General features: G+C 46.0%; 1 protein-coding gene across 2 annotated transcripts; it reads left to right on the forward strand.

Annotated features, from left to right (window-relative positions):
- Positions 1 to 147: 147 nt before the first annotated feature.
- On the forward strand, positions 148 to 9,163 carry MRPS11 (mitochondrial ribosomal protein S11). 2 transcript variants are annotated; one of them, XM_058294657.1, is made up of 6 exons: positions 148 to 293; positions 414 to 518; positions 5,930 to 6,028; positions 6,915 to 7,044; positions 8,055 to 8,120; positions 8,787 to 9,163. In XM_058294657.1, exons 1-6 carry the CDS (start codon positions 163 to 165, stop codon positions 8,892 to 8,894), a joined length of 639 nt encoding a protein of 212 aa, XP_058150640.1. In that variant the 5' UTR covers positions 148 to 162; the 3' UTR covers positions 8,895 to 9,163. The 2 variants fall into 2 exon arrangements, with proteins under 2 accessions (XP_058150640.1, XP_058150642.1); XM_058294659.1 differs by lacking the exon at positions 414 to 518.
- Positions 9,164 to 14,040: the final 4,877 nt, after the last annotated feature.

Genomic DNA, 14,040 nt, shown 5'->3' on the forward strand with positions numbered 1-14,040 from the left:
GAAGATTTTATCATGTTAACGACATTTTTTAAAAGGCAAAAATTCTAAGACGAAACTCAAAAGAAAGTTTTTATATCAATTAAGTGGGAATAAGTATCTCTAAGTGGTTTTTTATGGAGAGGTCAGATAATTTTTTACTCTGTCCCCTCCTCCACAGGCACTATGGTGCTGGCTACCCTACATCTATGCTGGCCCCCAGACGGGAGCCGGCTGGGGTCAGTTCCTGACATGCAGGCCGTGAGGAAGGCAGGCTCTTGTCTTTTAAGATCATGGGTTTGCCCACGAACTATCAGGTAAGAATGATTGCCCTTCCGAGCCTGCAACCACTCCCAAGACTATGCTCCTGCCCTTGTCGTGAGCCACCTGGACACCGGCGGCCTTAGGCCACCTCCCCGAGCGCTGTTTCTTCGCAGGGTTCCGGCCCAGACTGTCCACACCGGTACACAGCAGCTGCAGGACGCGGCGGCGAAGCAGGAAGTTGAAAAGGAGCCGGTGGCTCCGAATCGCAGTAGCTTCAGGTAATGACCGCTTAGCTAACACTTGGGAGACCAGCACCCTGTGACTCTGACCCGCCTCCCTCCTGAGACAGGAGAACAGGTGAATTCCCAACCCGGCCACCTGCCATCATTTGACCTTATATGCTTAACATCTGAGCCGCAGTTGAAAGTGGGGATAATAGCGAACGAGGTTATTGTGAGAATTAAATGAGATGCGCCCTGGGATAAAATAGGTTCACAATGAACATTTGTTGAATAAATGAGTGTATGTCGGATGTGTATTGTAATAAGTATCAGCTTTCCTTCCTTCTAGGTTGAAAATTATGGCAGACTAACAGCCTTCCCTACCTCGGACACAGAGTTGGGGTGGATTGGGGTGGAGCTTGGCTAGACTTTGGAACAGATTATTGTGGAATTCTTAGAGTTGATGCAAAGTCTAGGGTGGCTTTTTGTGCTCAACCCTTGGGACTAGCACTTTACCGCCCACCACTACCACCACCTCTATGTGCTAGCCGTATTTTACATTTATTTAACAAACACTGAGAACCTACTATGTGCCAGGCACTAGGATTACAAATAGGAAAGATCATTCCTGGCTATAAGTAGTTCACAGTCTACCAGGGAAGACAAACGTGCAAACGATTATTCCATAATCTGATTAATAGTATTGTGGACATAAGAAGTGAGATTTGGAACATGAAAGAATGAGTATCTCATTTCTGAGGAAATCAGGCAGAACTGTAGGGAAGACGGCAAGGAGCTAAGAGTGAAATTGAATGGGTGTTTGCCTGAACAAGATGAAAGGGGTCATTTCAGGCAAAGCTAATAGACTGGGTCAAGGTGTGTGGTCTGAAAGAACATGTTTTCTGGTAACTATGTGTAATTCTCAGAGTAAGCAGTGGGGCACTGGTGCAGATGAGGCCAGCAAAACAGGAAGGAATCAGAATCCTTGTCTTTCACACAGTTCCCTACAGTGGTGAACTGCTGAAGGAATTTAAACCAAGATTCTGTTGCAGTCATTCACTCACCAGTACCAGGCACTCTTCAAGGTACTGGGAATACATCAGTGACCAAACAAAAAGCCCTGCCTTTGTAGAACTTAGATTCTAGCAGGGGTAGGATCTAGCAGGGGTAGAAAACAAGTAAAACACAGAAAAGAGCAGATGATATGCATTTGTCTAGTGTTTATAAGGAACAGAAAGAAGTCCAGTGTGGAGTGAGGGGTAAAAACAGTAGGAGGGGAAGCGGACTTGGCCCAATGGATAAGGCACCCGCCTACCACATGGGAAGTCCTCGGTTCAAATCCCAGACCTCCTTGACCCGTGTGGAGCTGGCCCACGCGCAGTGCTGATGCGCGCAAGGAGTGCCTTGCCACTCGGGTGTCACCCACGTAGGGGAACCCCACATGCAAGGAGTGCACTCCGTAAGGAGAGCCGCCCAGCGCAAAAGAAAGTTCAGCCTGCCCAAGAATGGCGCTGCACACATGGAGAGCTGACGCAGCAAGATGATGCAAAGAAAAAAAAAAAGAAAAGAAACAAACACAGATTCCCCGTGCCACTGATAAGGATAGGATAGAAGCAGTCACAGAAGAACACAGAGTGAATGGACAGAGAGAGCAGACAATTGGGGGGAGGGGGTAGAAGGGGAGGGGAAAACAAAAACTGTAGGAGATGGAGGGGGTGTCGGAGAGAGCACAGCAGGCAGCACATTCCATAGGGCCTCATACACAATTGTAAGGACTTCAGCTTCTACTCTGAGTGAGGTGGGAAGCCACTGGGGAGTTTTGTGTAGAGCAGTGGTTCTTAACGTTTTTTGTTCCACAGACCCCTTTGCCAGTCAGGTGAAATGAATACTACTGTAATTTATTTACAGCATACCTTCTTAAGTGAAGGAAATGCTAGATTTCATTTAAAGGTCAAAGAAAATAAAGATGGATCTGTGACCCCTGGTTAAGAACCCCTGGAGTAGAGGGTTGATAGGTTGCTTAAAACAGCCCCTTTGGCTGCTGTGTTAAACTTTAAAGGAGCAAGGACAGAAACTGGGAGAAGTCTTAAGCAGTCAGAAGATTATTGAAATAATCCAGACAAGAAACGACAGTGGCTTAGACCAGGGTGGTAGCTGTGGATGTTGTACAAACGATCAGACTAATACATTGTGAACTTAGAGCCAATGGGATTTAAGGATTATGTGAGAAAAGAGGAGAAGGAAGACTCTGAATTTGGATTTGGTTGGGTTAAATTCAGGATGCTTAATTAACATTAACATCCAAGTGGAGATACAAGGTAGGCTATTAGAAATGGAGTTCAAGGCTAGAGATATACATTTGGGAAACCTCATTAAATAGATGATATTTAATATCATGAGGCTGGATGAGATTATCAAGACAGTACGTGTAAATCAAGAGAAGAGGTCCACGGACTGAACTCTGAAGATTTCCAACATTTAGAGATCCAGGAGATGAGTGAGAACTAGCAAAAGAGACAAGGAAGAAACCTCCAGAGAAGCAGAAAGAAAGCCAGGTGAAATTTTTAATAGTTTTAAGGAGGAGAGAGATCAGCTATATCGAATGAGCCTGGTAGGTTGGCTGAGAATTGCTCATTATATTTAACAATGTAGAATTGGTTGGTGACCCTGACAAAAACAATTTTGGTGGAATGATGGGGTCTATAAGTCTGATTAGAGCTGAGAAAGACTAGAGAAAGGGAGGAACGGAAGTACAGGCAGGTCCTTAAAGGGGTTTTGTTGTAAGGGAGAATAAAGAAATAGGGAAGAAGCTTAACAAGAGGAGGTTTTGTTTGGAGGATGGGAAATAAAAGCATGTCTGTTTGCCAGTGGGAACGATGCAGTAGAGAGGGGAAAGAATGATGATGGTCAGGGTGGGAACTGCTGGAGTGATGGCCTTGAGAGCGACAGAGCACAGGCAGCACCAGTTGTAAGAGGAGAGAAGGCAAAAAAATGGTGGGCACAGATGTTTGGTAGTGGAAGAAATTCTGATTCCTTCTATTTTCTCTGTGAAGGTCATCAGCTGGCATTGAGAAAGCAGGAAGGAGGTAGAGGTTTGAGAAGACAGAAAGAAAGCATAAAATAGTTCTCTAGGAGAATGGGAGGATAAATGAATGAGGGAGATGCAGTGTGATTACCAGACAGTACTGTGAACCTACTTGATATTAGAAGTCATTAAAGAAGCAGCTGTGGCTCAAGCAATTGAGCTCCTGTTTACCATATGGAGGATCTGGGTTCAATCCCCCAGACCTCCTGATAAAAAAGAAAGAAGAAAAAAAAGGTGCCCCAGACCTACAGCTTGCGGTGAGGCACAGACCCCCGCATGGACAATGTCACAACCAGATAGGGAAAAAAAGCCATTAAAATAGAGCAGAGGTTCTCAACCAGGGGTGGTTTTGTCCCCCAGAGTACTTTTAGCAACGTCTGGACCAGACATTTTTTGGTTGTCACAGTGGGGTGGGGATGCTACTTGCATCTAATCAGTGGAAGCCAGGGGTGCTGCTAAACACCCCACAATGTACAGACAGCCCCCTACAACCAAGAATTATCCAGCCCAAAATGTCAGTGGTGCTGGAATTGAGAAACACTGCACTAGAGACCAGTCGGCATGACTGTGTTCTCTAGCCAGCTGTGCAGGCACAAGCACAGAGTGGCTGGGGAGTTGGCCTTAATCAGGTTCAGGGTTTCCTAGTAGAGTACAGTGAAGGAAGAGGGGCAGAGAATCGAGAGCATGATGCTAATACTGACTGCAGTTTCCTCTAGGTGAGAAGTGGCTATGAGGGGTGTGATGGGGAGTAAATAGGTGGTAGAATCATGGGGTTGAAGAGACCTGGAGTGAGGGAAGTAGAGGGAGTGGGTGGATGTGCCAGAAGGTGATGGCCACAGAGTATGTTACTTGAAAGCAAGATTATGAGGGGCTTTCAGGTGATGGCAATGACCAGGGATAGGTGTGACCACAGAGTCAGTAGGTAAGGTAGGATAGAGGGCATAGGATCATTAGAGGAAAGGAGGGCAAGAAACAGCAGCCAAGGGGTTCGACTCTTACTGGTAACACCAACAGTTATGGCAGGAGTAGTGCTAAGTGACAGCGAGCCAGGAGCTATGATCTTTGCATTTTCCTGCATTCGTTGCATTTTAAAAAGTTTTCTCTAGCAGCAATTAGAAAATGGGTTGAAGACCCCATGAGGCAAAATCTTCTTTACTTGGAAGTAGAACTACAGCTTAGCCATTCCAGATTCTGACATCTGCCACATTTATGTCAGGATCAAGTTTCAGTCAGTTTGTCCAAGCTCAGAAAATTCTGATGCTTAAAGTGCATGAACAGCAGTCAGCCCTCCTTTTTAGACCCTCAGCAGTAGAAGAGAGCAACTATTTCCAGTCCTCCTCAGCTGTCTGGAAGAGGTGCAGTGTTTCCTGGCCTCTGTCTCCATTTCCTGGTGTGAGGATGGGGATGGAGAGGCGGCAGGCCAGTGCAGAAAGCTTGGTCGTTCCTTTCCCTCCGCTTTCTTGGGTGAACTACTTGTTCCTTCATACATTGGACCTGGGAGGTTTAAAGGCTTGTTCTCTTCTGTGCCTTCATTTAAATGGTTCAAACCCCAAATCCTTCCTAGTTGAAATGCTTTGTTATATTAAATAAAAGGCATTATACTGGTTAGGTGCAGATTTTAGTGGGTTTAAGTTTTTTGACCCCAGGCCAATAGGGGAAATTGTCAATGGGGGAATGATAATTTTAAATCTGAATGTCATCTGAGACTCGACTCATCCACTTTCCACCTGGGCTTATAGGTTGGTAAGCCAGCAACCTGCTGAGGTTCTAAATCATCTCAAAGATCAGGCCTGGCAGGAGAGCATATTTTGTATACTCTGTGTTATTGTTGCCTCTGTTTTGTATGCCTCTGTGTTATTGTTGTGGTTTTTTAATACCTTTAGGGAAGCAGGCAGGGCTGGGAGGCAGATAGGGGTGTGTTTTCTAAAACAGAATTTGTTGTATTGCAGGTGGCTGTGTGGGGTACAAGCATGAACTGTGTACAGCTATTTTTATACTTCAGTAGTGGAGTTGAGTAGTTGTAACAGAATCCATAAGGCTGGCAAAGTCTAAAATATTTACTTTCTGGCCCATTCCAGAAAAAAGAAAAAGTCTGCTTATCCTTATTCTAGGGGATACTGGATTTTTTTATAGTAATGACATTATGAGTATTAAAATTATTTTGTTTTGTTCCCTATAAAGTAGGGAGTCAAGATAATGTCTGTAATTGGTGAAACAAGAAATAGCTGTATGACTATATTTTTAAATGTACAAAAAGAGTAACCTATAAAGTGCATGAAAATTGTGATATGATTTTACTTGAAGGGACAAGGAAAGGTGGAGAGTGTGAATTAAATTCTCTTCTCAAGGACAATTTGAAATAAAACATTTGTTCTAATTGCAGCATTTACCCTCCACTTCCAGGAGAGGAGGGCTCTCTGAGGTGGGCAGGAAAGAAATTTGAGGAGATCCCAATTGCACACATTAAAGCAACCTACAACAAGTAAGCGGGAAGCACCTGTGCAGGTCTAGGGTGGGCGTCTTTCCCCTTTACGAGGGAGGTCAAGGTTGGCCCTGGATACCTAGTCGGGTGGATGTCAGCTGCTGTGTTCTGTGTGATGGTTTTAATGCAGAAATCCCTCAGGCTTACTCTGGCTTCAGAAAACCACCTTCTGCCTTTATAAAGTTTATTCCAATTTAAAGCAAATATGAAATAGTTTGGAAGTATCATAGTTATAAGATTCCTTTGTTTTCCTGGTCCTGCTCAAGAACTGGAGAGTGCATTTTAGGGCCAAATGATCCCATCATGGAAGTATTATTCAGTATTGCCATGTACTAAGCACTGGGGACAGGGGATGGGTGATCTGTAGGTAAGATGAGAGCTGACTTTAAAATATATGATTTATTAACTCACCAGAATGTAAACCTTCAAACAAATGCTGTCCCTTTGAAGGACTCAACTTGGGCCACTTGCTCTGGTCTCTGCCTTGTAAGGCCAAAAGTGAGTGATGTGTTTACACTGATGAGATGAGTGTCCTTGCATGGCTCAAAACAGGCACTGAGAGCATTCCCAACTGTGTGTTGGCAGTGGGAGCCAAGCTGACAGTGACCACTTTGCAGATCAGCCCCCACTTGGAGATGGGATCAGGGTTTGGTCACAGCCTGTCCGTGAAGCAGTTTAGGGAACAGCACAGGACTGTGGTCTCAGGTTAGAATGTATGGCAAGGATGAAATGCCACAGGAATTCAAAGAACATTTACCTGATAAGCTCAATATGAAAGCAACTGAATTTCTTTTGCTTTCCCACTCAGGCTGGTAAAGACAGTTTCGCTGTCTTTTCTTTCCTTGAACAGTTGTTAAATCCCACTTCTCTCCCCTTCCTTTCCCAGCACACATATCCAGGTTGTCTCTGCCACCAACCAGCCACTTTCCCACGCTTCCTGTGGCACGGAGGGGTTCCGGAATGCTAAGAAGGGCACGGGCGTTGCCGCGCAAACAGCAGGCATAGCTGCAGCTGCGGTGAGTGTGTGTACGGTCCAGGTCACTCTGGCATGTCCCGCTTTCTACATGGTCATCACTGTAAAGGATTCTCTTTAATTAGCCGTTCAGAGGCAATGGGGTATATGCCGGCCCTGCTTAGATTCCCAGACATTGGGGGCGGTTCGAAGAGGTGTGCGTGAAAAGTTTCCTCTTTTCTCTTCCTTGCCACTGCATTAGATGTGAAACACTTGTTTGGTTCATTCTAAGAGCGGTAAGAGCTCAGGTACTATGTTTCCAGGAGCTGCTTGAAATGGAGAGTTTGTGACTTGCTCAGAGCCTCACAGCCTGTCCATGCCCAGCTGAACCCAGCTCAGTCAGGGACCAAAACCTCTGCACTTTGTCTTGTAGTACAGATCTTAAAAATGTTCATACTATGTCAAAGTATTTTTTGAGGGAAACCTTGACTGTCACACAAAGCTCAGAGCCCAAAAACATTCATTACTATGTATTCACAATGATCAAAAATTGAAATGTACTAAATGTACAACAGCGGGCAGATTACAATTAAAAAGAAATGTATCAGTGTTAACTGTGCCTTCTGCATGGTGGGTTACGAGTGGCCTGTGTATTTTCAGACTTCTCATAAGGAATTGCCTTTATAATTAAGAAAGGAAACTTTAACTGTAACTGAAGATGAAAAATGGCAAGAGAACACCGTTCTCTTATCATTTTAAGTAGGTATTTGGGCTCATCCTTGACGTCCAGGGCATCCCCCTCATGGTCTGGAATTCTGCATTTATCCGCCTGGAAAACATCTGAGCAATATTTAGAAATCTCCATTAGGTGGCAGTGCTGTCGTGAACTCTCAGGGATCCCAGTCTGCTTTAATGCTCTGACTTCTCAAGTTCTGTGACCATCTGCCTTTGCCTCCTCCCTGTTAATGTATGTCCATATAGGTGCCATTTCCTGCTGCTCCAGGTGGCAGCAGCAAGAGATGTGGATGTAGGGGTTCTCTCTCTGGGTACTAACCACCTGCTGCTTCTCTCCAGAGAGCTACAGGGAAGGGTGTGACCCACGTCCGTGTTGTGGTGAAAGGTCTGGGGCCAGGGCGCTTGGTAAGTGACCGTGATCCTCCTCAGTGTGTGTGCTTCTTCTTGAGTTAGTGAGAGAAATGGGCTTTGAGCACAGAGAAGGGAGAGAATGGAAAAGGCCCCTGTAGTGTATTTCCGTGATGGCTTGAACTTCCTTTTTGTGTTGTTCCTGTAATCTATATACGCAGATTGCTGCTTAGTCCAATTCATCAGACCCCCACTGAGTACCTGCTCTGTGCCAGGCATTGGGATGGGAAAGATGGTCTTTGGAGACATCACAGATGGGTCCTGCAGTGTAGACCAGTGGTTGCAGCACTAAAGCATGTGCCCAGAGTGCATGAGAGCTCACACAAGAAGTCTTGAGCCAGCAGGGAGGTCAAGAGACCTTCCCCACAGAAGCAAGGTATTAGCCAGGGACGAGAGGAGGAGAGCACATTCCAGACTGAGGAGACAGCATAGGTAAAGCTAGGAAGATGGCGATGCTTACTCTGTGCCAGGGTTTACAGGTAGCTTTGGTTCCTGGATTGGAAAGCAGCATTGTAGAAGACCTTGGTGAGAGGAGAATAGGATTGGGATTGTAGGTGCTGGAGCCAGCGAGCCTCCTTGACTCCCTCATCCCCCTGTCCCCCAACCCACCCCCACCCCTCTCCACACCTGGGATCAGGCCATTCTGTTCTCTGCTCCTTCCAGTCTGCCATCAAGGGATTGACCATGGGGGGCCTGGAAGTGATCTCAATCACAGACAACACACCCATCCCACACAATGGCTGCCGGCCCAGGAAGGCTCGGAGACTGTGATGGAAAAGAAGCCTGCACATGAACCTCAGCTCAAGCCTCTCACTCTGTGAACTGTCACCCAGAAGAGGGCTTGTTGGAGATCAGCTCAGGCAGCAAGGAGAGAGCAGAGGGTAGCCTTTGCTTATCCTTTGACTCGAGATTGGCATGTTCCAGGAGTGAGGCTGGGCCGCTCTTGGACAGGAGTTGGGGCTGCAGCGGCCTCTGTGTCCTGGACTCACAGCAAGTAAATGCTACCTCTGCTCAGAAAACAATAAAGGATATCTCTCTTATCTGTTGCAGTGTATGTGTGTTTTATGCTTTCAGAGTTGCATACAGTAATTCCCACTTCCTCCCGCTACACAGATTGTGAATTGAAGTGAGACCCTAGGTGGAAGGGTTAAAATATAAATGGGAGTTGCTTTACCAGACACTTTCCTCTGATTTCAGTTATTGTGAAACCAAGGTTTCACCAGAGCTTATCATAGCAACTTTTCTTATTAACAACTTATAATTTGGCCCAAATTGAGAGCATTTTACCTCCTACTACTGGTGCCTTTTAGGCTTAGAAGATGTCATTGTGTATTGTTAGCGAGCGTATTTGAAGTTACTTCAGACATTGCAGAATTGCCTGTACTTCACCTGTTCTAAGAGTAGACCACAAGAGAGTCCCCATGGTGAAATGGCATTTGTCTTTTAACACACTCAGTGGGTTTCAACAGACCCAGTTCCCAAAATTGGGTGACCTAAAGCGGGGAGGGGGTGGGTGGTATAAAACCAAGGGTTTTCTAGACAGTAGAGTGGATGGAGGGATGGGCTGGCATAGAGCCCAAATACCAAATAGCTGCTTCATTCTGGGTGGCCTTAGGAAGTCACCTACAAGAGGAGCAGAAGAGAATTGGTGTGGAACCCAGGTGGTGCTGACACAGCTGGGCTCAGCCCAGGACCTGGCGGTTCATTGGTGGGGCCTCCAGGGCCCTCGGATACCTCACAGCAACTTTTTGGAGCAGAAGCCAATGGTGTGGGCTTTAGAGACCCAACAGGAAAGACTCCCTTTTCCACAGACCAAGGAAAGCCAGGGTGGGAGCATCAGCACAAGGTGGGAAGACAGTGCACAGCCACAAAGCACCACTCCTTCCAGGCTGGCATCTCCAGGAAGGGCCTGCAACCAAAATGGGCAAGGGGCTGTGGGCTTCACTTCTGTGCCACGCCAGCTAAGCAGTCTGATTTGCTTGAACTCAATATCGTTAATCCACAAATGCCCTCAACCAGGCAACAGACTGTTAGATGCAGTTAGAAAAGGTGGAGGAAGACTCTGAACCTAGAGATGGGAGTTTAGAAGGAAAAATCTCCCTATTGCTTTTTCTCTCATCTTTAGAAGAGCCTGTGAAAGTGAACTTGAGACCAGAGACTAAAGAAACCCAACTGGAGTACTGAAGCCAGTGCTGGCAGGAGTTCTGTTATTTCACATAAAACTACATTCAAGCACAATGGATTAAAAAAACATTGGGGGGAGCGGATGTGGCTTAAATGGTTGAGCACCTTCTTCCCACATGGGAGGGCCCAGGTTCAGTTCCCAGTGGTACTTCCTAAAAACAAAAAACAGGCAAAACAAACTAAGGCAAACTCAGGAGCCAATGTGGCTCAGTGGTTTAATCCCCATCCTGGAACCTCAGAAAAAAAAAAAAAACAAAAACACAGGCTCTTGAGAATTGCTCTTTGTGACTTGATATGGGTTGGTCATTATTTGGGCGGGCAGAGGACCTGGGGCAATTGGACAGAGTACCAGCCAGGGTGTGAGCAAGTAACAGACGTCACAGGGGTTTAAGAGGAGTTTAATGACAGTTCTTCACCGACGTGGTCAGGGTTAAGGGACTAAGCAAAGATGGTGAAGCAGTCAAGGACTAGCAAGAGCAGGATGCCAGCACCACTCTGGGCCTGAAGGGGTAAGGGAAGGAGCAGTTAACCTGGCAAGACCGCCACTAAGGAGACAGGGTGCCTGACAGGAGCCGTAGCCACAGGGGCCTGCAGCCTCTGCCACAGCCAAGGCCTGGCAGAGAAGGGGAGGGAATAGGTGTCCTGAGTGCTCCAGCCCTCTGGTCGCTTGCTGGTTCTCCCACTGGCCAAACCCAACAAGAAGCAAGAAGGCAAGGGAGCTGGGTGCTCTGGTCCTCAAGGGCCAACTGCCCAGGCTGCAGAGTGGACAGAGAATGGCTCTAGAGGAGTTCATGGAGAAGAATAAAATGAGGGTTTCTGTGTTTCCTCTAAGAGACCTCCATAAACTAGTTTTAGAAAGTGTTCTTTTACTCCCGATAGGGCTTTGAAAAGGAAGCTCCTGACAGCAGCCGAGGAGAGTTTACAAGCATAGACAGGACACCAAGGGCCCTCGAGGAGCCAGGGTCATGGGCCCAGAAATGGAGGCCTGGCACAGTCCCCACAGACCAAGGAAAGCCAGGGTGGGAGCATCAGCACAAGGTGGGAAGACTGGGCACAGCCACAAAGCACCACTCCTTCCAGGCTGGCATCTCCAGGAAGGGCCTGCAACCAAAATGGGCAAGGGGCTGTGGGCTTCACTTCTGTGCCATGCCAGCTAAGCAGTCTGATTTGCTTGAACTCAATATCATTAATCCACAAATGCCCTCAACCAGGCAACAGACTGTTAGACACAATTAGAAAAGGTGGAAGAAGACTATGAACCTAGAGGTGGGCCTTGTAACAGTAAGCTTTTACCCCAAATAAATACCCTTTATGAAAGCCAAAAGATTGCTGGTACTTTGCATCAGCACCTGTTTGGTGGACTAATACAGCAGTTATTTACCTAAAATGCTGGATGTCCTGTCCTCTGTTGCCACAGGCCCTTCTCAGAAACAGATCTCTCTGGTGGGATGAGTGGGATGAGTGATGCACTTTCCCCAAGGCAGAGAGACAAGGCAGAACATAGTATTTGAGTCCCAAGTGTTTGCACGAGCAGTGTGTTGCCATCAGCTAGGGTGACATGTTTCCTTGTTTCCTAGAAGTAGGCCCTCAGATTATTTCTAAGAGTGTATCTGCAGCTTGACTTCTACCAGCTCAAAGCTGGTGGCACAGGCCTGGCTACATAAAGGAAACCCACCCTTTTCCTACAAATACAATTTCTTTCCCTTCAGCCTGTGTAATAGTCAGCCAAAAGGGGTGCTGATGCAAAGTACCAGAAATCTGTTCACTTTTATAAAGGGTATCTATTGGGATAGAAACTTACAGTTGCAAGGCCCTAAACCATACAAAAGTCTGTTTCCACGTGTTGAAGCAAGATGACAGGCGATGTCTGCAAGGGTTCAGCCTTCCTCTTTCCTCTTAAGGCTCCATGGTTCCAGCTTCTTCCAATCTCAGCTATAGGCTGGCATAGGGCTTGTCTCTCTTCCGCTGGTGCTTGTTTCTTTCCAGGCTTAGCTGCTCTATTCTCTTCACAAGGTCAGCTGTAAACTTTCAGGCTCATCTCTCTTCCTGGGGCCACAGGATCCTTTGTATATATTCTGTGTATCTACTTCTCTTGCCTTCTTGATTGATTATCCATTTATATAGCCCACCAAGGGAGTGAGGGACCAACCCTGCACACCGTAATGATGTAGTTGAATCAAAACCCTAATCTTAACCTAATTTAATCAATGGCATCTCAGTTAAATCTAATGCAATCAAAGGGTTTCAAGCCCCGAGAAACAGATCAGTTTACAAACATGATCTATATCTCTTTTTGGAATTCAGAAATAATCTGAAACTGCCACAGCCTGGATGCAATGTTTTCTCTTCTTTCAGCCAAGGCCATCACCTGACACAGATGTAAAGTCATTGCCAAGATAAGCCTGCTGAACACTAGAATACCTGGCTACTGGCAGAATGTTACCCAGCATATTAGGAGAAACCATTTTCCAATCTGTGTCTGCTGCAACCTGGCTCTGACATGTCCATTTTTTAAAAATGCATATAATCTCATAGATGTACATTCATCGTGTCAGTCATTATGAGAGTAGTTTCATTATCCCGGTAATAACAACACAAACAAAAATACATGTATACCCAAGCCTCCTTTATTCTTTTTCTTTATTCATCTTTTTCTACTTTAGAAAAGCACATCGCTTTTTAAATCTGGATATTATCAGCCCAAAGTGATGCAGCAGTCACTACCAAAGCAGAAATTATTCCTTCAACTAAATTGAACCAATGGGTTATTTACAAACCCAGAGGCTAGACAGAACTACAGCACTGTCAGTGCTCTCCTGGAGCGTGCAAGTCTAAGGAGCCTAGATAGGTAGCATGGCTGTACCATTCCAATGCACTTTCTAAATAAGAGGCATAGATGTTATGAGTATGAGTGAAGCAGGGATCTCCTCTGCTTCAGGGGTGGAAAGGAAGGTTTCATGGTGGTATGTGAGACAGCAAAATAGGTGAATGGGTGTCCCCAGGATTGAAAATTGGCAAAACAGCATGGTCCAATGTTCCTCAGGTTACTGGTTGTGGCTTAGTTGACAAATAGAAGTAAAGGCTTACCATAGAATTGAGAGAAAAAGGAAGGGGTCACAAAACTTAAGGTTACACCAAGAATGGAGATGGCTTTAGCAGAAGTGGTGGAAACCAGGAGGGTGGGAATATAGACGACTATGTCAGAAGAATGTGTTTGGTATTAGAGATTTTTGAGGTAGCTCATTTACAGGAGATGAAGCAGAAAATGAGTGGAAATAAAAGCCACTGAGTTTGAAGTCAGTTAACTATGAGATGTGGATAAAGAAACTCATAAAGCTTGATGTGGAAGACTCAAAGTAGACATCAGGGAAAGGGTTAGAAACGAAGCCTGTGGAAAATTGAAAGTCTCTAAACCAAGCAAAGTGGCCCTGAGTACAGAGAGAAGTATAGGAATGAAGGAAGAGGAACTTGAAAAGGACTGTAGAATGGAGGTGGTAGAAGAATGACCTAGAAGTGGAATGGGAAGTTGGGGGCATGCTGGACAGGAGATGTGCAGAGCTAGGCAAGGAAAAGGGAAGAGTGTTGGGAAAACGATGGTGGTAAGAAACTGTCTCCTCAGTAGAATGCAGTTCTAGGGACTTTAGAGGAAAGGTAGGGTGACAGGAGTCCGGGAAAAGAATGCAGGCTGTGTGCTGGGGATACCCAGAGTCATGAATGTGGATGAAGGCACCAA

The sequence above is a fragment of the Dasypus novemcinctus genome, chromosome 3, assembly GCF_030445035.2.
Source record: "Dasypus novemcinctus isolate mDasNov1 chromosome 3, mDasNov1.1.hap2, whole genome shotgun sequence".
NCBI classification, from domain to species: Eukaryota; Metazoa; Chordata; class Mammalia; order Cingulata; family Dasypodidae; genus Dasypus; species Dasypus novemcinctus.